This window comes from Zalophus californianus, chromosome 17 (genome assembly GCF_009762305.2).
Source record: "Zalophus californianus isolate mZalCal1 chromosome 17, mZalCal1.pri.v2, whole genome shotgun sequence".
Taxonomy (NCBI): Eukaryota; Metazoa; Chordata; class Mammalia; order Carnivora; family Otariidae; genus Zalophus; species Zalophus californianus.
In genome coordinates this window covers 59,915,006-59,939,995 of record NC_045611.1, presented here as the reverse complement: position 1 = coordinate 59,939,995, position 24,990 = coordinate 59,915,006, and the positions used below count along the sequence as shown (strand labels likewise).

General features: G+C 49.1%; 1 protein-coding gene across 11 annotated transcripts; it reads right to left on the bottom strand.

Moving 5' to 3' along the window:
- Positions 1–205: 205 nt before the first annotated feature.
- ZNF274 (zinc finger protein 274) lies at positions 206–23,206 on the bottom strand. 11 transcript variants are annotated; one of them, XM_027619676.2, is made up of 8 exons: positions 23,072–23,206; positions 22,513–22,584; positions 21,651–21,777; positions 20,791–20,886; positions 6,176–6,658; positions 2,907–3,007; positions 1,600–1,747; positions 206–1,141 (listed from the first exon to the last, which is right to left on the bottom strand). In XM_027619676.2, exons 2-8 carry the CDS (start codon positions 22,543–22,545, stop codon positions 240–242), a joined length of 1,890 nt encoding a protein of 629 aa, XP_027475477.1. In that variant the 5' UTR covers positions 22,546–22,584; positions 23,072–23,206; the 3' UTR covers positions 206–239. The 11 variants fall into 11 exon arrangements, with proteins under 11 accessions (XP_027475477.1, XP_027475479.1, XP_027475480.1 ...); XM_027619678.2 differs by having other exon boundaries at positions 1,600–1,726; XM_027619679.2 differs by having other exon boundaries at positions 21,651–21,819; positions 23,072–23,126.
- Positions 23,207–24,990: the final 1,784 nt, after the last annotated feature.

Genomic DNA, 24,990 nt, shown 5'->3' with positions numbered 1-24,990 from the left:
ATCAAGTGAGTGAAAAATTAAATGTTTTTCCAACCTATATTCATTAGCAACAACTCCCCACCAATTTGCTTATTTACTCATGTGCAGGGTGGTCTCCCTGGTTGTCCTTTGGTCTTGAGAACATCATCACTCAATGCTGCTTTTCACATTCAGTTCTGAATGCCAACCAGGTCTGTTCGTGTTACGCTGCAGGATCAGGCTGAAAAGGCATTGTCTCTTCAACTGGCTCAGCTGGAGGGCTATGAGGTAGGCTGTTTCTTCTTGCATTTTACCCCACTGTGTGTCTTCTGATGCCCAATGAGGTGTGAGCTCTGGGTGAAGGCCTTTCCGCATTTGTTGCACGTGTAGGGGCGCTCCCCGGTGTGCGTTCTCTGGTGCCTGATGAGATGGGAGCTCTGGCGGAAGGCTTTCCCGCAGTCCTGGCACTGGTAGGGCTTGGCTCCAGTGTGAGTCCGCAGGTGCTGGGAGATGGCCGAGCGGTCATTGAAGGTCCGCCCACACTCATGACACTCAAATGGCCTCTCTCCCGTGTGGACTCTCTGATGCTGTGTGAGGGAGGAGCTCTGAACAAATGCCTTCCCACAGTCCTGACACACGTACGGCTTCTCTCCTGTGTGGATTTTTTTATGTACAGAGAAGTATCTTGGGTTTCGGAAAGTTTTGCCACATTCGCTGCATCGGCAAACTTGGCTCCCTTTGTGGATTCTTGTGAATGTGATCTGCTGAGCGCTCCGGCTGAAGGCTCTCCCACAACCACTATTTTCTCTGGCTTTTTCCCCTTTGTGGCCCTTCTGATGAACTTTGACACACGGACCGCGCGTCACCTTCTTAACCTGCGAGCCACGCTTGCGCAAGCGTTTTCTAGGGAGAGTTTTCTGGAGTGAAATATGGCTTGTGACAAGGCTAGTGTTTGCCCGGGATGGGGGGCTTTTCTGAGGGAGGGTTTCTTCCTGAGTTGGCCCCACCTGCTTCAGTGCTGTGTCCAAGACTTCCTGGGCCTCACCCTGTGAGACGTCTCTTGACGTAGGGGACCAGGTGTCATCCCTTGAGAATTCTTCCATTTTCAGGTCATGGGCTGGTTCCTTCTCAGGAATGTCAGACTTTGTAGTTAACTCTTTACTTTCCAGTGTAGTCTCCCACCCTGAAAGTACCCAAAAGGTGTGCATATAGTAGAGAGACAGTGCTAAATGGGCTGACAGTATGACATAACCAAGTATTCAAAAGCTGTTTTTTTTCCCAAGTACAGTCATACAACCTGGGGGAACTATGAAAAGCAGTGAAGCAACAAAGAAAGGAACATGAGCTTGGCAATCAGGAACGGGGCTAGAACTGGGAGCATTCTCCTGGCTCTCCGACTCCTCTTACGCCTTCAAGGTGGGCAGCAAGTCAGTCCTTCACTGGACACGAGGCTGCTGCTGTCCACACAATGCCCACCCCTCTAGGGCCACAGGGCCAGCTGAAGGCATGGACCGTGCAAGGAACACTCAAGGGCATGCCCAGTTCTCACACCAGGCCAAGAGAAGGCAAGAGCCCAAACTCAGGGCCTCTGGTGCTCCCAGTCCCAGAAGGATGGAATGGCCAGCATGGGCACAGCCTTACCCACAGATACCAGGTGTCCAAAGGTTTCCAGCATCACATCGTGGTACTCGGTCCTCTGTGTCAGGTCCAGCAGCCCCCACTCTTCCTTGCTGAAGTCCACGGCCACATCCAGGAAGGTCACTGGTTCCTGCAATGCCACAGTCTGTGCCTGCTCAGCAGGAGGGTCATTGACAGGGACAGAAGGAAGGACAACCAGGGCCTCCCAACAGAGTCCACTGTGCTGAGGATGCCCCTGTTCTGGGGTTTGCTTAGATACACTGACTTGGGCCATAAGGGGCCCAAAGAATCCCTTCTCACAAAATCAGAGGCTGGGGCCCAGGCTGGAGGCAGAGTCCTTGCTTCGCTAAGAGCTGCAAGTGCCATAAGCAAACTGCCTCCACTCTACCCAACCCGGTATGCAGCTCACCCTTTCCCTGCAACTTCCCACAGAAGACTGCCCCTGAGACGAGCCCCCCTACTAGGCACACCCCCCTTCTCCTGGGAATAGTCCCTCCACATGTGCTAGAACCAGCCCCTGCCCTTGTGGACTGGGGCTGCTTCGGGGTCGGGTGGCCAGAGGCTGCACTGAGATCAGTCGTTTCTGGGCAACTGGCCAGAACTCTGGCATGAAGAGGGCTCCCAATGGCACTCTGCCTGGATCTGGGAGGTCTTTTGCCCCTGAGGGGCAGAGCCTGCTTCAGAACGAATGAGAGAAAGCAGAACCATGAGACCAGGACTCGACAGGCATTCCTCTCTCTCATCACTGGGAAGCCCCTGAATATAGCCTTGCCTAAAGCCTACCTCAGACCACTCATTATGTGAGAGCCAATAAATTCACCTTATGCTTGAGCCAGTTGTGAGTCACTTGCAGCAGAAAGAATCCTGACAATGCCACACACAGCATCATTCAGTCGCACTCTCTGAGCCTCCATGGTTAGCAAGACAGGAATAGTGCTGTTTCATCTATGCCCTGGCTCTGGGCTATTTTTGAAGCAAATCCCAGACATTTTTTCTGTCATAAACACCTAAATATGCATTTCTGAAGGACAAGGGCTCTCTTGTTCTCACCCAGATCCAGACACGGTCTGCATGCCCCTGCCTGGGGCTCCCAAGTGTCTATAAACACTTGGCCCCTTCCTTTTGCTTCCAAATTTCTTGACTTCCAGTCACTGTGCCCTTTCTTGGTCTCCATGGTGGCAGCAAGGCAGTCCAGCCCTTCACGCTCAGAAACTCTGAAAGGCCTGGCTGGTGGAAGATGGGGTATGGGGGAGGTCCCCTCACAGGGGACGCTGTGACCAGAGAAGGAAAGGGTGGCACTCCCCACTCACCTCAGGTGGTGCCTTCGCCGGCCAGGTAGTCATGTTCTCCTCCTTTTCTTCCTGAGGAGCTGTGGTCTGGAGAGAGCAGGAGGGGTCCTGGGCGGGTAATGCTGGGAGGAGACATTAACACAGGAGTCAGCCAGGTGTGGTGCTACATCCAGGACAGGGCAATGACAGCCATGTTTCTCTCTGGGACCCATGGGGCCAGCACAGACACCGTATCCTGCTGTTGCTGCTGTGAGGGCTTCCGTGCCCACGCTTCTCCTCAGCAGCTCCGGTCCCCACTCTGGCTCCTCTTCACAGCCCACGGCCCAAATCCCCACACTTGGATAGCTCAGGGTGCATCACCCCATGTGACTCGAGGGCACTGGTGTCCCCACTGCTGAGACCCCGATCTCCCGCCCTCTCCAAGAACTGTTCTGGACCCAGTCCCTCTTCCGAGGCACCTGCCTCATCTCCCCATCCGCCTCAGCGACTGGCCTCACACCTGTCCTCCGAAGCAGAGCCCCCATTTCTGGTCTCCAGGTACTCCACACTCTTCCTCTTCCCCTCTTTTCCATGGAGATTGGGACTTGCTCTGATTCCCAGGACTGGACCTATTCTTGTAACACACGCCCATCTTGATGAGAATTTTATCAAGTTTCCTCCACCTCAGAAAACCGTTCTACCTGGCCTTAGAATTTTATCAAGTTTCCTCCACCTCAGAAAACCGTTCTACCTGGCCTTGCGGCCCCCTTTCAATCACAGCTCCTTCATGCCTGACTCTTCATCTGTCCCCAACTGGTCCACGGGCTTCTGTAGTGATGACTCCACACCCACCACCAAGGGGAACACGTGATGTGACCCAGGCTGGCCCACCAGGCTGCTGCTTCCTTCTGGCCACAATGATTAGCTCATGGATGAATACAGGGCCCACAGCTAGACAATCAGAGCCAAAGAGGCTTTTGTTGGAACACTGAGGAAAGAGAACTTCTGTGCAGGGAGCCCCCACATGGAGACAGCTTGCCTGTGAGTGAGCTGACAGACACCGGCAGCAGAAGTGTGACAGAGGAGAGGAGAGGAGTCCCGAGGACACTGCAGGAGCTCCTGGGTCCAGCCATGCCTAAAGCTTGAGGATCGCCCTGCGACTTTTTCAGTAAATTCTCCTCCCTTGGCAATCACAACCGAGAGCCCCAACTAACTTGATCACAAATGCAGGATTCTCAGAGTTCTCTGGAAAGCCTCTTCCCACCGTCCTCTGTGATATTAACTGATTTCCCATCCACCCCCAAGGTGTAAAATGTGAGACCGACTGGCTTTCATCTCATGAGCTCTACAACTGTCTCCTTGGCATCTCTATCAGTTTCCTATTGCTGTAACAACTTGCCACAACAGTGGCTAAAAATAATGCAAATTCAATTTTTTATGATTACTTTTATGATTACGAGATTAGAAGTCTGACACCAACCTCACTGGGCTAAAATCAAGGTGTTGGCAGGGCTACCTCCCTTTTGGAGGCTCTGGGGGAAAATATATTCCTCACCTTTTCCAGTTTCTGGAGAACACCTAAAATACTTGGCTTCTGGCCGTTCCTTGTGACACCCTGCTTCGCAGTCACATGTCTTCTCCATCTCTAATGTTCATGACTGCCTCTTTGGAGGTACCCTTGTGATTACATTTGGGCCCACCCAAATAATCCAGGATAATCTCCCCATCTCGAGATCCTCAATTTAATCAATGGCATCTGAAAAGTCACTTTCACTGTGTGAGGTTACATATTCGGGTAAGCAAGGAAGCAGTGTCCGTGTTCCATGGAGCTCAGCCTGACGGAAATCAAGTTTCATGCAATCTCACCCCCAAATGCATCCTACACATACACTCCCATCTCAGCTCCCCACCGTCACTCCTGCCCTAGCCACACCTCGTGGAGGGCATGGTGACAACTCTGGGTGGCCAATCTGCTTCTCATTTTGACCCTGTTCTCTGTCCACCATCCAGAGCAAGCTGCAACCTGGTATATCTTTAAAGCTCAATCAGAGCATGTCCCATATCTCTAGGGAGGGCTCATGGATCGGTTCCCACTGCTTTAGAATAACACTTCTCATTGCTTTAGGACAACATGAAAATCTCTTCAACGGCCCTGCCAGCCCTGCCCCTGCTCCCTTCTACTATAGACCTACCCAGTTTCTCTCTGATTTTGGGGTATACTGTTACTGCTCCCATTTTGGGCTTTCATAGGTGATACTCCCCTGCTTGGCACATCTTTCCTGCCCACTTTTTTTTTTTTTCAAGATTGATGTATTTGCTATAGAGAGAGAACACGTATGTGCATGATTGGGGAAGAGGTAGAGGGGAGCTGGAGAGGGAGAGAGGGAGAGAAGCAGACTCTCAGCTGAGCGTGGAGCCTGCCTTGGGGCTCAATCTCATGACCGGAGCCGAAATTAAGAGTCAACCACTTAACCGACTGAGCCACCCAGGCGCCCCCTTCCTGCCCACTTCTGAGTTCCACTCCACACCAGGTGTTGGCTACAGCAACTTGCCTCCAGGAGACCCGCCAGCACCCTTGAGTTCTTCTCAACCCCACCATTGTCACATGCATATTTGTTTGTCAAATTCTCATCATTCCTGCTGGACCTAAGGCTTGCTGAGCTCATGAGTCTACATCTTGACTGTCTTGGTCACTTTACCCACATCCTCCACCAAGTGCATGACATCGGAAGGCACTCTGGGAGGGGCGCCTGTCTGGCTCAATTGGTAGAGCATGTGACTCTTGATCTTGGGGTTGTACGTTTGAACCCCACGTTGGGTGTAGAAGTTACCTAAAAAAAATAAAATCTTAAAAAAAAAAAGAATGCATTCTGGGAATATGCCTAAGTGACTAAAATCATGTTTTCTATTAGTCGTAGTACAGCAGGGATCCCAAAAGGGTGAAAACGAAGGATTTAACTGTAAGCTTCTCTCAGAAGTCTGGGGTGGGCTGGTTAAAGCGTAGTCCCAGATCCTACCCAAAGGTTTCAGTAGCTGTGAGGTGTGGCCTGAAACTTTCCATTTCCATATATAGGTCCACGGATAAGGCCACTCTCAGATCCCTTGACCTAGAGACAATGGTAGGTACTTCAGCAAGGAAGTGTCTAAAGTTCTGACTCAAGAACATGTTCAGGAGGCAGATGCCCTTGGCCTAAATGGAGAGAGAGCAGGACCCTTCCCCGACCTCTCCCAGGAAGCCTTAATTCTTCCTTCCCCCATCCTCCCAGATGCCCCCACAGGAGGGTCTCTCGCCACCCGTCCATTGCACTTACTTTCCTCCTCAGATATCCAGGTTACATCCTCCACCAGGGACACTGCCTCCTGACAGTCCTCTGGGTGCTGCGACTCCACCCACATCCGGAGCTTCCTGGGCAGCGCGCCCAGGAACTGCTCCAGCACCAGCAGCTCCAGCATCTGCTCCTTGGAGTGCGCCTCGGGCCGCAGCCACTGGCGGCACAGCTCACGCAGCCGGGCCAGGGCCTCTCGGGGCCCTGCCACTTCCTCAAAGCAAAAGCCCCGGAACCTCTGGCGCGCGGCCTCGGGATCAGCTGGATGCTTGCCTAGCTGTTGAGTGGGCTCCCCGAGCACATCTGGGCTCAGGCCCTCATCTTCAGCATAGAGGGCCCGGATCTGGGCGTTTCGGGGACGAGCTACCTCTTGGTTCAGTGTGAGGACTTCAACGACTTTGATCTTCATCAGGGGATTCCCAGCAGGAAGAGGATCCAACTGAGGGTCCACATGAGCTACAGGATACTCTGTAAGTCAAAAGCACAGCCAGACAGATGGCCAACAAGCACATGAAGATGGTCAACATTATCTGCCACCAGAGAAAGGTGAATCAAAATCACTGTGAGATGCTGCCTCATACTCACTAGGATGGCTACTACCAAAGACGGATGGTAACAACTACTGGTGACGACGTGGAGAAACTGCTGGTGGTGGGAATACAGAATGCTGCACGATTCTGCAGAACAGTCTGACAGCTCCTCAAACACTTAAACGTAGACTTGTATCATGACCTAGGAGCTCTCCTAGGCCTGCATCCCAGAGAAATGAAAATAGATGTCAACACCAACCCTTGTACAGGAATGTTCAGAGCAGCATTATGCCTAAAAGCCAAAACAACTCGAAATGTCCATCAAATGAAGGGTGGATAAATAAAATGGGGTCTACCCACACAATGAAGTATTATTTGGCAGTAAAAAGGAATGAAGTACTGACCCATGCTACAGTACGGCTAAACCCTGACGGTATTATTGCCGAGCGCAAGAAGTCAAACACCAAAGGTTATTCATGGTATTCCATTTACATGAAATGTCCAAAAGAGACCAACATAGACACAAAGTAGATCAGTGGTTCCAGGAGATAGAGCATTGAGGCAACTGGGGGGTGCTGGCTAATAAAAATGAAGTTTTTTTGGAGGGTGATGAAAATGCTCTGAAATTAAGATTGCAGTGATGGCTACACAACCTTGTAAATATAATAAAAACCACTGAACTGTACACTCTCAACAGGTGAACTTTGTAAATTATATTTCAAAACAGAGTGGGGAAAAAAGCAAGAGGCAAGGAGGATTAAGAGACCTATGATGCTGTATAGGTGTGCAGCCACACACACGGAATAGAACCTGATCCTGCCTCCACGGGAGCCAAGAAGGTAACTGGGAAAGTCAGGGGCTCTGTGTCACAAGAGCATCTGCTGAACACAACCCCAGCACGGCCCCAACATGCTAAGGAGGTGACACAAACCAACAGGACATGAGAAGACTCTTTACAACTCCAAGAAGAAATGCTGACTAAATGACTTAAAAGCTTTAAAAACAGTAAACAGAAAAAAATGTAACCACGGATTATAGTTTACTTCCAATTAGATGTTGATTTATAAACACAGAAATGGCAGGGCTGATGTCTCAAGAACAAATGTACCCTCTCAACCTTGCTGTTTTGAATATACATGATCGGCCCAATTCTACCTGGAAGGGAGCTTACAGCATGAACTCAAAGCCTTAGCAACGAGCGCCCAGGGGAAAATCGCGGGACTGCCTCCAGATTAGTCTGCTCGCGGTCAGGGAGCTTTCTGAAGAACACCACAGATGTAAACACACCGAGGGAATGAGTATTCGGAGACAAAGGCCAGACCACACATGACGGTAGAACTCTGACCCTGAAACCTGTGGCAACAAGCCCAGACCATCAGAACTTGTTTAACGACTGCCAATTTCTCTTTTTTACCCCGCAAGTCAGTAACCTCCAGTGGGAACGTTCCTTTTTTCCGCTAACTCTTCCCCGTCCCTGCCTCCCTTGCTGCCGTGGGCTCCCAGGAGAGAGCCTCTGCCTAGCCTCATTTGGGGGGTCTTTTTTTCCCCGACACTTAGCTGAGCAATGGTATATGATGGAGCAAAACTGGAAAAGAGGGAGTGTTAAAACACGGCTCAAGAAAATCGTGAGGGATTCACATGTAAGCATTAAAAATAATTGTTTTTAGTGGGATTATTACAACGCAGGAAAGCTCCTGCCACGGGAAGCAAAAAAGCGGAGCAGGAAATTACTGGCGTGGAGTCACTGCAGCTGTGTTACTAAAAACAAAGCAAAACACAAAAACCCCCCAACTCGCAGACAGGAAGAACAGCCGCTGCCTGCCTAAGTCGCGCCAGGTTTTTCTCCCTCGGTGCCCAGCCTTCCGAGCACCTGCAGATGAAATCCGCCGCCCCGCATTTTTTTAAGCGGCGCTCGGCGGCTGCGCTTCCCGAAGCTCGGCGTTGCGGGGAAGCGGCTCGGGGGGAGGCCGCAGCCACAAGCACACGTTTCCGCTCGCGTTCGGGAAACCGAAGCAAGCCTCCGTACCCCCCCTCCCGGGGAAATGGGGCGACACCGCCCAAGTCCCCACAGCCAAGCCCTGCTCCCCCAATCCGGAAGAGCGCAGGCCGCAACTTCCGGCCGGGCCCAGAAGCGCGTCACGCCCCCGACACGGACGCACTACAACTCCCAGGAACCTCCGCGACGCACACTTCCGGTGCCAGGTTGAGGCTCTGGGTCCGGCCCAGGCCCTGACCGGATGGCGGCCCCTCGGCTAGTTGCGGGGCCTTGAGCCGCGGCCTCTTCCGCTCTCGTTCCCGCCCCCGACCCCCCGCGACGGCGGACGCGCCCTGGGCCGGCGGGCCGGCACTTCCGCACCCACCTCGCTGATCTTCAAGTCTTCTGCGGGCCGGGGCGGGGCGGGCGCGGTCGCGTCCCCCCGGGCGGCGACTCACCCGTGTCCCTCAGCCGTCGCCGTGCCCCCGTCCCCGTAGGCTCTCTCCGCTCTTCCCTCCTCCGGATCCCCTGACTACAAACCTCGGCTCGCATGTGGTCGGCCGGTTTCGCAACCCTAACGAGTGCTGGAAGTTGCGGGCGCGCTATCCGACCAGTGAGCCAGCTCGGGCTCGGGGGTCGCCCGCGACGGGTGAGGCCGCGCCGCGCCCCGGAGGGGCCCCGGGCCGCGCCTTTCAGTCTTGGCCACAGCCACACCCCTCTCCTAGGTTTGAAGTGACTTTTTCTCCTTGATAAAAGTGACTACAGCGTTGACCTCCACTTCCGACCTCTTCCCCTAAACTTCTGTACTCATTTCATTGGCTTCCCTTCCCAACTCGTCTGTATCTGCCGTTGTATTTATTTGTTTTTAAAGATTCTATTTATTTATTTGAGAGAGCGAGCGGGCACGAGAGGGGGGAGGGGCAGAGGGAGAAGCAGGCCCCCCGCCGAGCAGGGGGCCCGAGGCGGGACTCGATCCCGGGACTCCAGGATCCTGACCTGAGCCGAAGGCAGCGGCTCAACCGACTGAGCCACCCAGGCGCCCCCCTGCCGTTGTATTTAGCATTTAATTCCCTTCCTATTCTTAGGACTTCTGGGGGTTCACCCCTCCCCCCATTCTCGATTTGAAAGCAAAGTTCACGTATTCCCTATCAATTAGAGCTCTTAGAGCTTGAGATTTCCGAGTAACTCAGGAAGCCAGGGAGGGCACGTTCCTGAATTCCCAGGGGGAATCCCGAGGGGAGGTAGCGCTCCCTAGTGGCTCCTTGCTGGGCCACGGGTACCATTTTGAGCAATAATCATGCATGACGCTTAAAAATTTTTTTTTATTCTCCACAATGCTTCCCAGCTTTCTCATTTCTAAAACTTGTTTTTTAACTCCTTGGTTAATCACAGAGATTATTTAGTACTTTATCTCTGAAGAAAATTAACTGTAGATTCTTTTTATTCCACTCCATCTCCCTTATTTCTCCTTTAATCCTGATCATGTACTTTGTTCCTCCTCTTATTCTTGGGGGCACCAGGGCAATTTCTCAAAATCTTGAACTGAATGCTCACTCAAAAATATTAACTCTTACCGTTTTAAGTTTTAGAGCCTCTGTAGGTTTGGATGTTGGGAACTCTGCTGATCATTGTGGTGCTGAGAGGCTGCGTGGATCTGCAGTCTGGCTCTCCCTGCTGTTAGCAGCCCTTCAGGACAACACACATTCTGCAGGGTACTCGTGAAGCACCCACTGGGTGCTATGCAACGAGATGGGTCACAAGCCTGGAAGCCAGTGGTGTCCTTCTAGGCACTGAAGTCCTCTAAATCTCTGATCCTCTGGACCATCCCCCAACCTCGGTCTGTGCCAGCAAGTATTCACCCCACTTCACAAAGAGTGAAACCTCTTAAGTTACCAGCTGGCAGAGTTGGAAATAGATCCTCAACTCATGGGGCACAGCTGGGACCGAATGACCCACTCATCTGCATGGAGCTACACAAAATAATCTCTATCAACTGCAGCTCCAAGTACTGGTTTCAATCCACCAACTGAATGATCTGGGGTGGGGTTTTAAGCAATTTAGTCCCCTCACTTGCAACTATTTAAGTGGGTTGTTATATAAATTCACCAAGCCTTTGGGCAAGGTGCTTAGTCCTTCTGGGCCTTAATTTCCTCTTTTTAATTGATTAGGTCCACAAGTGATTAGGTACAGTATGTAGGAAAGGCTGATGGGAGTTGTTTTCTTCCTCCTTAGTTTTCTTCTCTGATGTTGGTCTCTGCTGCTTCCCTTCCAGGGTAAACCATCTCTCCCTCACTGCTCAGGAGTTCAGGACTAACCAGCTGTACTAAGGCTACCAGTCCACAAACAGAACAGTAACTAGTAATAGTGACTTTTCACGATCTTGTTGGGGGCCAGGGCCAGGAAGAGGCTTATCTCAGCTCCCCCCATCCCTGTGTACGCTCCCGTTCCTTTTTCTCCTTGTCCAGAATGCCCCCAGCTCTTCACCCTTTCTCCTCCTCTCCCCATCACTCACTCTTCAGCTCTGCTGGGCACCCCATGGCGTCACCTTCTAAGTTTTTTTTACTCCACTGGACTGCTGAGGATGTCAACTGGGTCTTGTGCATTCGAAACCCTAAAGCCAGGTCCAGAGGAGGATCTGTCAAAGGTGTTGATGATCATCTTTACATCAAAGTCTTTGAATAACAGTAGTTACTGTTACATGAAGGCCCCCCAAGACCTGGGCTTTACACACCATAGTCCCACTAAGCAAATGGCATCCATCCTTCACACAAAGGAAATCCATGCTGGAAAAGCCTAGGAGCCCTGCGCAGGCCCACACAGCAGCTGGGATCCAAACCCTGTTCTTTTATGCCCTTTACACCAAAGGGTGCTTCTCACAGCCACTATCTTAATTTTCCTCAAACGTGACAAAGTGTGCCTTGTCTATAGGTATTTGTACTCCCCTCACCCCTGCCTCGTAGTCTTTCCTAACATCTTCACCTGGTACCCCCTTCCAGCTCTAAATTCAAGTATCACCCTCAGAACTGTCTTCCTGCCCAGTTCTAAACTAGTATTGCCCAGCCATGTCACTCCCCTCTAGCATATTCCATTGTTTCATTTTTCTTCAGGGCACTGACTGCCATTTCAAAGTATCTGCTTCATTATCACTCTCTACCTTCTCTACAGCACTGCCCAATGGAGCTCTCTTCGTTTAAGGAAATGTTCTAGATACACTGTCCAACATAGTAGTCTTTAGCTGCAGGTGACCAGGAACCATCTAAAAGATGGCCAATGTGACTAAGGAACTGAACTGTTTTAAGTTCATTTTAGTCTGTTTAATGTAAGCCACATGCTAGTGGCTGCTCCAGAATAAATACAGGCCCAGTGAGACAGACAGGGGGCCTTACAACCCTGCTCATCCCTGACCCACCCCTGTAACAGTACGTGGCATTTTGGCAGGTGCTCAAGCAGTACGTATTGACTCAACACAGCTTCAAAGAGTGACTTGAGTGCTTCAGCTATCGGGATTTTCCCGTATTTGTCATATGGGAATTTTACTAGCATTTTAATTGTGTCCTACCTATAAATTATTATGCGAGGACTGCTGCTGCTACAAAGTTCCCTTCTACCCGAGAGCCGGAGCAGGATGGGAGTGCAGGCCACCCAGTAAGAAGACACCTGGTTTATACTCCCCTGCTCTGTCCCAGACCAGCCAGGTCAGAGACTTGCGTTTCTGCTTCTGCCGGTAAATGGCTACATCAACACTTCTCTAGAGGCTGCTGGCTGGAATGACGGTAGGACTTAAGTCAAGAATGGGACTTCGTGGGCGCCCGTGTGGCTCAGGTCGGCCTTCGGCTCAGGTCATGATCCCAGGGCCCTGGCATCAAGTCCCGCATTGGGTTCTCTGCTCCTTGGGAGCCTTCTTCTCCCTCTGCCTCTCTCTCATGAATAAATACAATCTTTAAAAAAAAAAGAACGGGACTTTGTAACACTTCTAGCCTTTGTAAGTCCTCAAAAAGAAGTCACTGCACTCTACCTCTGAAACTAATGATTAAAGAAAGTCATTGCTTCTACTTATTCTATATCCCACTTACAATTTTTTTCAAATAGAAATTCCTTAATACTTTATTCCTTAGAAACTCCTAATCATTTCTTAAATAATTTATTCTTAGACCCCATTTCAAACACCTATTAACAAAATCTTTTCTGTTAAATTGGCTACTCCTGGTATAAGCCAAAGCTATTAGTCTCTGTATTATTTTGTTATCTGTCACACTGATGAACAAACTATTTCAGAGGATTAGTTTTTTTAAAGTAACTCAACAATTGTTGAGTTACAAATATTTCCTTTTTAATATTTTTAATATTTTAATATTTTTCTTATTTTGTGCTTTAGTGAGAACAATGCTATGTATACTTTGCAAAATCTGTCAACATTCCAACATTCTGTCATTGAACTGCTCATGTTCCATGAAAACTGTATTTTAACAAGTTGGAAAACATTCACTGTCCAGGTCAGTAATAGGCAGCTAGCCACTTTGTTCTAGAAAAGTTAACTTTAGTATTTTTCTATGACCCAATTTCGACAACCTTACACTTTTCCAGAAATCTTTCCATTTTATTGTTTGCTCATTCTTACACTCAAGAAGTAATTACTGGGCATCTATACTGTGTCCAGGACTGGTAACACAGCAGGAAAGAGATAGCAGTTTCCAATTTATCAGCATGGTTATGGGCAACACTTCTTAAAATGCAAAGTTACCCTTCCACCCAGTTTCCTTCCAGCCTATCAGCTTCTATATTCAGTAATAACCAACTGACACACACATTTGTGTTTATTTTTTTTAAAAGACACTGATATTGGGCGCCTGGGTGGCTCAGTTGGTTAAAAGACACTGATATTATGTGCATCTATGTATCTTTATACATCTTAAACAATATATTTTTAAGAAATACATATATCTTGGAGACTTTCACATCAGTACATAGACCTGGCTCATTCTTTGTTACAGTTGTACCAAGTATTATAAACTACACGTGTTGCCAAATGTGTGTGTACTGCTGTTTCCCTGTGTAGGTCTTTGCCTTTTGTCCTTCCAGAAAATTAGCTCTTGGGTTTTTTTTTCTTCTCCATTTTTGATTCATTTATTTGAACTGTATTTATCTTTCCTCTTTCCTTAGGACTTTTGGAGTCAAATGCTTCTGAGTTCATTTGTTTTCTTTTTTTTTAAAGCAATCTCTACACCCAACATGGAGCTTGAACTCAAGACCCCAAGGTCAAGAGTCACATGCTCATCCTACCAAGCCAGCCTTATGCCCCTATTTTCCTTCTTATTCAATTAAAAGGCATTTTCAGGCCTTGAAATTACCCCAGGGATTACATCTGGACACCAGGCAGAGCAGTCTCCAGATAAAAGGATCAAGATTACATGGGTCCAAAAGAGCAAATATATGGAAGGTGACAGAGAATGTATTCTTGAATAAAGATTGCACAGTATGTGACCACTCTGCTAGGCTGGATTCTTGCCAAACATGTTTTGATAGTCACTCGAGAGTCTAAAGTCTTGGCCCACTCTCCAGGATGTGAGCCTTTTGGAGTTCTTAATAGCACTATGTATCTCAAGATTTCCCCTTATCACCCCTTACCCACCCTCTAGTCTCAGCCTGGCATTGTCTTCAAAATCTCTTTGAAGACATACTCTTGATTTTTAGTTTCTTCAACCATTCATTCACCCAACAGTTTCCTGGGCTAGAGACTGAGTTGTTGTCTTAGCAACTGGGAACATACATGGGAAACTGAAATAAAGACTGCTCTCACGTTGTTTAATATTTGTTCTAGGGCACCTGGGTGGCTCAGTCATTGAGCGTCTGCCCTCAGCTCAGGTCATGGTCCCAGGGTCCTGGGATTGAGCCCCACACTGGGCTCCCTGCTAGGCAGGAAGCCTGCTTCTCCCTCTCCCACTCCTGCTGCTTGTGTTCCCTCTCTCGCTGTGTCTCCGTCAAATAAAAAATATTAAAAAAAAAAAATTTGTTCTAGGTGTTCAGGTCAGGTAACAGAACAAGTTGGAAAAAGACATGATCTGTTTTCCTGTATTTGTATACTTATATGATGTTTTATTTAGAGTTTTCCTTCTGTATGATTATCTGGTATAAAACAGGATGAGATATTTCATTTTTATTCTTCAATGTGGTTCTTTCCAGTGTAAGTTGTTTGTTTTGTTGTTGCTGTTCTGTCAAATAAGGTGGGAACTAAGGCTGATGATTACACACAGATTACATTGAGGGTCTGCTCTCATATGAGTCCTCTGATATTGAATACAATGAGGACTCCTACTGAAGGACTTCTTGCCAGTGGGTTCTGTGCCTCCTGAAGCCTTCCTAACACTGATTACATTCTCAGGTGTTTCCCAGTATGATTGCTGTGATGCTGAGTAAGAGAGCTATGCATGAAATCCTGTCCACAGCACTCACATTCCCCTGGCTTTGGAGTTCTCAGAGGTAATTTATTTGGTGTGAGAACTTTTCCACATTTAATACAACTGTTTTTTTGTGTTTTTATTTTTTCCAGTATGAGCTTTCTCAAGTCAGACCAGAGTGAATCAGGCCAGAAGCCTTTCCAGTTAATGATCAAATTCCTGGGCTTTCTTCCCTGTTTGAGTTCTCATGTCAAAAAACTCATGAAAAGAACTTCCTCTATTCAGGGTCTTAGCATGTTAGTCTCCCATGTGAGCCTTTCCTTAAAGCCTGAGCTGAAAATAAGCTTTCTCACAATAAACACATTTATTCAGTCTTGTTCTTAAAATAAATTATCCTTTGTATAAAACAAGTGATTTCCTACATCCACTACACATTTGCTTTATAGCCCGTGTGAGTCCTCTCAGGTTACACAAAGGGTGAAACATAGAAAAGAATTCCTTCTCTTCCTCCCAAAAAATAATCTCCTTGTGGAAGTTATTTTTTTCTGCTAAAGCTTGCACTAATTGGAGTGTTGCTACATTCATATTTGTAGGGCTCATCTCTCCTGCTTCATTCCTTGACAAGTCAAGAATTAAATGTCCTGCAGGCTTTCCTATAATCATGACCTTCAAAATAGTGTCTTTACTCCATTGCTTTCCTATGGATTAAATCTAGATTGTATCAGGTTTTCCACCCAAACCACCCATGTGGCAATACTTTCTTGAAAGGACAGAGTGATGGCAAAAGATCTGAGTGCCATCAAATAGTTGTCCACATTCCTTATCTTCACAGCATCTTCCCAAATCAGTGCCTTCTTAAAGATGAATGCCATGTCTTAAGTGCTTATTACTCAGCGTCCCTTCTACTTCAGCCAATGACTGTGCTGCCATTTTTGCAGTCAGGGAGAGCTGGAGAGCCACACAAAATGAATTGCCTGAGAAAGGCTGAGCTTTCCACTTAAACCCAGTCCCCTGCATTGGGAAGAGTCACCACTACACGAGTGATGGCAGAGAATACTGTTGGAGATGATGGTCTCATCTTATAGTAAATAAAGCATGCCATTTCAAACACCAATGATTCCCAAGTTTTTATGCCCCACCAGGATTCCTGAAGTTCAGAGAGGTGCATTCCACTGGCTTCACAAACCTCTGCCTGGATGTCTCTAAGTCCCTTCTCATTCACACTTCATTAACAGAACCAGTCAAGACCTGGGACAGTTCCACAAACTTGAATCTAGGTGAAAACTGTTAAGAGAGTTCTTTTTACTATTCATGTAACTCTCTTTAAAATTACTTCAACGAGGTAAAACAAAACCAAACCTCTATTTCTACCCTTCAAAAGTTTATGCCTTTACCAGATTTCCTCATGTCACTGACTAAAACCAAAAATTCAGGAGTAGTGATTTCTCTCCTTTATTACTCTCCTTTTAAAGTTAGATGTTGGGGCGCCTGGGTGGCCCAGTCGGTTAGGTGTCTGCCTTCAGCTCAGGTCATGATCCCAGGGTCCTGGGATCGAGCCCAGCATTGGACTTCCTGCTCAGCAAAGAACCTGCTTCTCCCTCTCCCTCTGCTGCTCCCCCTGCTTGTGCATTCTCTCTCTCTCAAATAAATAAAATCTTTTAAAGTTAATTGTTGATACATACAAAAAGAATCTATGTGGTAAACACGTTACAAATAGTCACAGGAAATCCCTGAAGCCTTCGCCTCTGAGGGATCCTTGGCAGCTTCCTTTCCTTTGGTCATTACTCACCTGACCCCAGTGAATCCACTTATGAATTGGGAAAAGGCCATGCTGGCTTCTCCCCAACCCCTCTGCTACTCTCAGGCCAGGTGGTAGCACCTCTTCCCTAGATGCTACCTACCACAGCTCCCTGGCCTGCTTCCATCTGGCCCTACTATAGTTCTTTCTTCTTAAGCACCTAAAGTATGCTTGAAAAGCCATATCACACACCTGCTTGATAAAAATCAAAACTCTCCTCAGACTGAAGGCCCTGTGTGCATTGCCAAACCTAGCTTGCATGTCAGTATACCTGTTACCTCCTCCCAGCCCATTCAGTGACTATTTTCTGAATGTGCCAAGCTTGTTCCATTCTCATGGTCACCCCAAATGCTGTCTCTATGCCTGGAAGCTCTCTTTACCACCACTCATATGTCTGTAGAATTCTTTTTCTTTGGAAATTGGCTTAAAATTTCACTCCTGCAGTGCCCCCTCACCAACCACCTCCTCTAGAGTAGTAATTTCCCATTACCCCCCACATTACATCACATTCTTTTTCGTCTCAGTACTTACCACTACTTATCTGTTCAGAGTTATACATGGGGAACTTGTTTGTAGAAGCCATAATCTATTAGACGACAAAGTCCACAGTGGCAAGGATTATGTTAGGTCTTTGGTTCACTACCAAAGTGTTTAGTGTACTACATGGGACCGAAGAGGACTTCCACAAGTATTTGTGAGGTGTAACAAGGGGAGGCAGTAGAGGGAAAACAACATGTAAAGGACTCTTTATGACAGAGCAGAGATGAGTCCAGCAACTATTACCTCAGGCACAGTCTGTAATAAAGTGTCCTGATAAGCCTCCCTGCACATGGTCTCTTGCTCTGGGACATCACCTCAGAATCTCCTGTCACCTGTTAAGCCAGTTCTCCCAAGATGTGCAGAACCATAGGTGCCCAAAATCCCTCATGGCACCTAAGTTCAGGAAACTACTAGATCATCCAAAAGTGCAAGGCTGGAAGGTTTGCCAACACAGGACTTGAGCCCAGGGAGGATGAGACACAGACCCGCCACAACCAGAGCCACCACACATGAAGGGACTTTGGAAGGCTGGATCAAGGGGAACAACCAGGAAAGATACCACGGTGGGTGGACACAAAGTACTTGTGTTGCTGGGGACCTTTCAAGTGAGGTATAGTTTAGTGACCTGTGCTAGTGGTTGGAAGGGAGGTTTTCGATGTAGGGAATGAAAGGAATGACTCTGAATATGGAATAGAAAAAAAACATTAATGCTGAGCCATCAAACTGAATCCAGAAAAGGGGGGCAGAGAGTCACAGAGATGCCAGTCTGTGTTGTGGCAAACAGAAAATCATCACCAGGGACACCTGGGTGGCTCAGTCGGTTAAGCGTCTGCCTTTGGCTCAGGTCATGATCCCAGGCTCCTGGGATCAAGTCCCGCATCAGGTCCCCTGCTCTCTCCCCTCCCTCTGCCTCTCTCAGTCTCTCATGAATAAATGAATAAAATCTTAAAAAAAGGAAAGAAAATCATCACCAGAGATGGGTACCAGGTGCAGATTTCATGGCTGAATACTGCTAGAAGCAGGTAGTTCCAATGTCACTTGCATTAGAACACAGAGAACAAAGGGAAGGAAGAGCATCCAAAGTTTTCTTTACAAAGTCAGCACACTCTGATATAAAAGTTGATTAAGATAAAAAACGCAAAAAAGAAATCCACCCCTCTCCCCAACCTAATTTATGAATACTGATGTGTCAGTGGATGTCAGCAGCAAGTTACAAAGGGGCTTCTACGTTTATTAGGTCACCGTGTTAACTGTTCAAAGGAGAAAATCAGTATGATCATTTGGAAGGCTATGAGAGAAAACCGGGGCTATTACCGGTTATCAGTTATTAGAAAGGGCTAGATGACAATTTCTTTATCCAGATAAAACTGATTTGAATCAAAGCAGAGTCCAGCACCATGCTCATCAAAGCTGAGAAACTTTCCTGTTTAGGTCAGACATTCACTTTTCACTCTCTCAGCTTCAGTGTTTTGGAAGTACCAGCTGCAATGAATGTCATTATGGAATTGGGCAAAAGAAGTAAAATAAATACTAATACAGTTGCCTTCTTAAAACTTGCTGGTAAAATGACTGTACTGAGAAAATGAGAACCTAATAAGACCACTAGTAAAGAGAATTTAGGAGCATGCCAGGCTCATCTGGATCAACTATGTGAGACTGCAAAGGATGACTAACGTGAGCAGATTAACAGCAACCACAGTGAAAGCCCAAGAGCACTCAGAAGGCCTGACAAAGCACAACGAGGCGAGCAGATCTCTTTGTATACTTGTGTCAAAATTGACTAGACAGACCAATTCTGCATCAAGGAATTCTAAATCCAATCATTCTAACAGGATTTTCTCAATGAATCCCAGACAAGCTGATGCTAAGTGTTCATCTGGCAAACCACCTGGCTGAGAACAGCTAAGAATTTTTTTAAAAAACGAGAGTAACTCCCATTTATCCAAGTTTGTTATAAAACTACCATACAGCAATACGGTGTTTACTCAGACTGAGATCAAGGAAGCAGAAGGAACCAAGATGGAGGCCTGCACCTGATGGGAATTTAGTCTACGATAAAGATGGTGTTTCTGAAAAGTGGAAGAATCCAGTCAGAAAACATGTTGAAAGAACTTAATGTTCCAGGCCACATACATAAATTCCATAGAAGTGCAGCAATTAAACAAACAAAAAAAAATACTGAAACACAAGTATTTATAAAATCTCCCTGTGATACTAATAGGAATAAAAACAGATTTGAAAGGAAAAATACCTGAATCATAAAGCTTAATGGAGACTAAATTTAAAGGTAGATGATAAATGTTGGTCTGGGATATTTGTATTACTAATACCCATAATTAATAGAGTTGCCAGCAAAATACCCCACCCAAAAATAAAAACCAATAGAAAAAAACAATGGGGGGGGCGCCTGTGTGGCTCAGTTGTTAAGCGTCCGCCTTCGGCTCAGGTCATGATCCCAGGGTCCTGGGATCGAGCCCCGCAACAGGCTCCCTGCTCAGTGGGAAGCTTGCTTCTCCCTCTCCCACTCCCTCTGCTTGTGCTCCCTCTCTCACTGTGTCTCTGTCAAATAAATAAAATCTTAAAAAAAAAAAAAGGAAAGTATATGAACCCACAAAAGAAAAAATATAAGTGGTCTGTAAGCTTATAAAAATATGTGTAACTTCATGAGAGAAATGTGAACTACACTCAACATACTATCAGATCTGCAAACCTTAAAAAGATTATAAATCTCTGGTAATGAAAGGGAAAAGCTCTCATGTAACTGAGCAGCTACACAGATTTTAAAGGACTTAGAGAGCGGTCTGTTGCTACCAGATTATCAGCTTCTATCTTGGTTGATTCTGAAGTTCTATCTCAACAAATCCTACCTACAAAAAAAAAAAACAAACAAACAACTTGAAAGTGCAAAAATATGTATGCAACAACTTTGCAAAAACCTGAAAGACTATCAAGAGGAAAAATCAAATGTGGACTACACAGTATCTGTTAAAATGAATGAAACAGGCCTGTCTGTATCCAGTAGAACACCCCCCAGTCATAAACATATATTCATATACAAACATGCAAACACCTATATAGTCTGGACAGACACACCAATTACTGGTGATTACATGAAAGAAGAACAGTAGAACAGATGAGCCCCTACGGCTGACCTGCCACTGGCAACAAGTTCACGTTCAACTAGGTGGTACACCCCTGACTCTGAGACCAGAGGAAAACAGTTTGATTCAGCGTATCTGCAGCTACTCATCATACCACCCCATCTGGGGTTTTCCCCTGTCCGTCTTCTTTTCTAAGACACCAGTCCCTGACTGACCGGTCAGCCCATTCCCTGCCGGGACTCCCGTGAGCCTGGTTCTCACCTGAAAAGGTGTCTTGAGGAATTCCTCTCTCCACCGACCAGAGCGCTTCCTCCTCCTCTAACTGAGATACCACATCTGGCTTGGAAAGCTGATGTTCTGCCCAAGGGAAAAGAGACAGGGCTTGGGGGGTCTGTGTTCGGGAGAAAATGCGTTTCTGCTGTGGCACATGCTGTCCCCGAATTCCTCCCTGCAAGGGCATGACTTCTGGTCTACCATGGTGATGATAATCCAATCAATTCCCTTTGTCAGCTACTTGCCTTCCTAGACTCCCTTGCCAGTAAAAGTAGCAGTGGGACCCAGTCCTGGCTGGCAAGATACAAAGAAAAATATGTCAGCTGGGGACCTTAGGAGTATTTTTTCTCTTGCTAAATACGGGAGGTGCGAGAAGAGAACTAGCCAGGGCTACCCCCTCCCCTTCTTTCTGTCTTGAATATGAACATGATGCTGGGTGCCACAGCCATGCAGCCACTAACCTAAGAGTGGAAAAGTTCACAATAACCACAAAGAAATGGAAGGGATCAGTCTTCAGTGATACTCCTGAACTGCTGGAACACTGACCCACATCCTATGGAATTCTTGTTACATAAATGAACATCAGTACTGTCAGCTACATCCCTGACAGACCTACCTCCCTACTAGCATTCAAGGTCTCTAAGGGATGGACTTAGGTGGCTTCAGAAGTCATATGTGAAGTTGCCCTTTCCCTACAGATACAAATTAAAGCCTTTTCCCTCAGGCTCCAGGGCCTTGACAATTGCACTCTCATCCCTGCAACCTGAGCCCAAGCAGACACACACTTCAGAGGCACCACATTCGTGCTGCAAAGCGCAGATCTTTATTGACATGGAGACCATCCTTACCCACTGAGACCAGGTTCCTGTAGTTCTCCAGCATCACCTCCCTGTACAGGGACTTCTGTTCGAGGTCCAGCAGTCCCCATTCCTCTGAAGTAAAACCCAGGGTGACATCTTCAAAGGTCACTGGTTCCTAAAACCCACAGGTTTCTGTTCAGCCACGGTCTGTCGTCACCTACACTGACAGGAGGGGGAAGGCTGACCCAGCACATGAGAGTACAGTCTACAAGATGACCCAAGAGCATTCCAGGTGGCTCCTGTGTTCCTGAAATTGTCTGGAACTGAGCAAACCCAAGCTTGACCCTATTCAGGTCACAGCAAGGACAACATGTGAGGCCAGAGAGGGCTCTTCTTCCTCTGGACTTGTCCACTTTTTATTAACTTGGGGATTCCCACTGCGTCTATACCTCCTCGTAGGTAATTCTGTGAGCCGAATCATCACACCCAAGCCTTCGGCCCCCACCCACCGGCTGTGCTGCCTCTACTTCCCCTCACACGCCGAGGATCCATCCTCCTGTTTTCTCTTAATGACTGAGCTCACGTCCCCTCTAGCTTTGATGCCAAAGTAGCTGTGAAATAGAAATGGGAGTCTGATCCCTGTTTAAACCTATCAGCGTCTACCTACACTATAAAGGATCAATCAGAATCCCCTAGAACCCAACCTGTACTCTACCCATTCCCTTGGAAAGCTAAGCAACCCGCGCTTCATCTGTTCTGCAGCGGCTCTCATTCCCAGTCTCTCAATCCTCCCCAAGATGCTCTGGGGCCTGAAGTCATCTCAAGGGAAGGTGGCATCCCACTATCATCCGGCTACCCCCACCCCCAGATCCAGGGCTAGGCTCAGAAACTCAAAGAAGCCTCTACTCACACGGAACCAGGCCGTCGGAAGCCCGGAGCTCATACCTTCCTTCTCGACGTTATCTCGTGGGAGTGGGCAGTCCTGAGGAGGTCGAATTTGGGAGGTAGAAGAGGTGTGAGGGCTACGCAGGACGGGGGGGGGGGGGGGGCTCCTTTGCGCAGTAGCGACCCTATCAACGTGAAATGACAAGTCCACCCCCAACCTCGAAAGACGCACTCAAAGGGTCGTCTCCACCTACCCCCCGACACCTAGCGGGCCGGTTTCCACTAGTCAAGAGGAGACCATCCTCATACCTTTCCACCCAGAGGGAGTTACTCCCCTCTCCAGTCCGCACACGCCCGGGGCGGGTCGGCCCGCCTTAAGCCCCACGCCCGGAGTTGTCTTTCCTCTGGGCCCCGGGTCCCCTGCCACACCGCCCCTTCCGGCCCCGCGGCGGGAAGACGCCAGGCAAGGCCGGCCTCCGGCTGCTGAGCTCGGCGGGGAAGGGACTGAGGCTGCACACCCCGAAGAGTGGCTGTGGGACGATTCCGCACAGCCCCGACGGGAGCAGGTTTCGCGCCACACTCACCCAGTGCGCGGCGCACAATGGCGACCGTCGGCCCGCGGCGAAATGCGTCAGCGCGTCGGCCTGGACTACAACTCCCAGCCACCCCTGCGGCGAGCCCGCCCGACCTCGCCCAGGCGGCGGCCATCTTGGCTGGCCGTGTCGGTGGGCCGGCGAAGCCCGGGCCGCCCCGAAGAGGTCCGTCGCCGGCGACCCTCGGTGGTGCGGCCGGACTGGGGGAGGGCTCAAGTCGGGTACGCCAGGCCACGGGGCCTCGACACTTTCCCAAGTAGCACCACAGGCCAGGACATTGTCTTGCTCCGCCACGAGGGCCACCACTCGTGGGATGAGCCGGAAGTTAGGGAGGGAAGGAGGCAGAAGGGGCGGGCCGGAAGTTGGTTAAAGTGGGGTGGGGGGTTTGGCGGGCCGGACGACTACGTCCCTGCGCGGAGGAGGAAGAGCGGGCCGGCACGGAAGCGTAGAGGGCCGGGGCTAACCGCTACTCCCACCCAGTGCGGAGGAAGGAGGGGTGGGAACAGGGCGCGGGGAGCGTGCAGGGGGCGGGCTTGACGTGCGGCCCGGCTCGAGGGAGGAGGAGGGACGGGCGAGTACTGTGGAGGGCGGGGCTGAAGTCCGCCCCGGTCCCGGGAAGAGGCCGCGAGGGGATCGGCGGAAGTGAGTGGGGGCGGCGCTGAGTGCGGGTCCCTGTCTGCGGGGCCGAAGAAGGGGCGGAGCGGGGAGGCCGGGGAGCGTGCCGGCGGCGGGGCTCAGATCGTCCCGGGTCTCTGAGAGGAGAGGCGAGTGGGGCCCGCCCAGAACGCGCAGGTGGCGGGGTTCTGTGCCCTCCGTGGGGAGGGGGAGAGGGTGGGAGGAGGGCCAGGCCTGAAGTCCGCTCAAGGGGTGGGGAGGAGGGCAGGGCTAGTGGTGCCCTGAGCAGGGCTGTGGCGGGTGCGTGGCCAAAACCGGAGCTAGACGGAAGTTAGAGCTGTGGAAACCTTGTGTTCCCAAAATGTCAGGGGAAGAGGCACTCCAGTCTAGAGCTGGGCTCAGCTCCGAACACGGCTGGATCAAGTGGGATTTACAGCTAAGAAGCAAGCTGGGGTGTGGGTCGGGGCGGTGGGCTTTGTGGGCTGACAGAAAATTACACTGGGGGCTTCTGGCCGAACCAGCCTAATGAGATTCTTGCTGGAGGCAGACCAGGCTGATCACGTAGCCCTGGGGGCAACAGAGGGGGGGAGAAGTTCGACCAGATTTGAAGGTAGAGCAGTCTCGTTCAACTGACTCACTAGGATTCTCGCAAAAACTAGATCCTAGGAGGAAGTGCGTGGATGGGCCTTGTTAGGGAGAGGGTGCAGGGGAGCCTGACTCAAGTTTGGGTAAGCGAAGATCCTTGTCGGGGGGGGGAGTGAGGGGGGTAGGGTCCCCTGCCCGCCGACCTCTTCTGTGAGCCGAGGTGCCCGTGTCTAGGAAACGAGAAGTCTGTCGCTGCCCAGGATCGGGTGTGTTCTCAGCTTCCTTGGGAGCCAAGGACTAAATAACGTCTTCTCTTCCTCGGAGTCCAGTATCTGCTATTCTCATTCTCTCATCTTCCTTAGGTCCCAGGGCCTACTGTGGTCTTGTCTTCCTCAGGGCCCAGGCTCTGATGATCGTGGGGCTCTCCTACCATCCTTGGGCCCGGCACCTGGTGTACTCTCCTCTCGGAGTTTCCTAGCAGGTTTTAGCAGCGCTATGCATCCCTTTGGGTCATCCTGCCCACTGCCTGCCAAACTTGTTCCAGGAGTTGTTAATTTTTATGGTCACTGTGGAGAGCATCCACCTACAGGCTGCACGTTGTTCATCTTATTTGTTGCAATTAGACAGTCTTGATTTTGATTAGTATTTACTCAGAGACCATACAGATGTCTTTCATTTTAATAGCGTTTCCTTGGATTTTTCGTGGCCAC

What these genes read in the sequence shown, in the direction of transcription:
- ZNF274 (XM_027619676.2), bottom strand. Translation starts at nt 22,545, where the DNA reads ATGAGCTCCGGGCTTCCGACGGCCTGGTTCCGT. An exon ending in CAGGAACCTGGTCTCAGTGG is followed by an intron (nt 20,887 to 21,650) that starts GTAAGGATGGTC and finishes TCCCTTGGGCAG; the next exon opens with AACATCAGCTTTCCAAGCCA. An exon ending in TGGACACCTGGTATCTGTGG is followed by an intron (nt 1,142 to 1,599) that starts GTAAGGCTGTGC and finishes GGGTACTTTCAG; the next exon opens with GGTGGGAGACTACACTGGAA.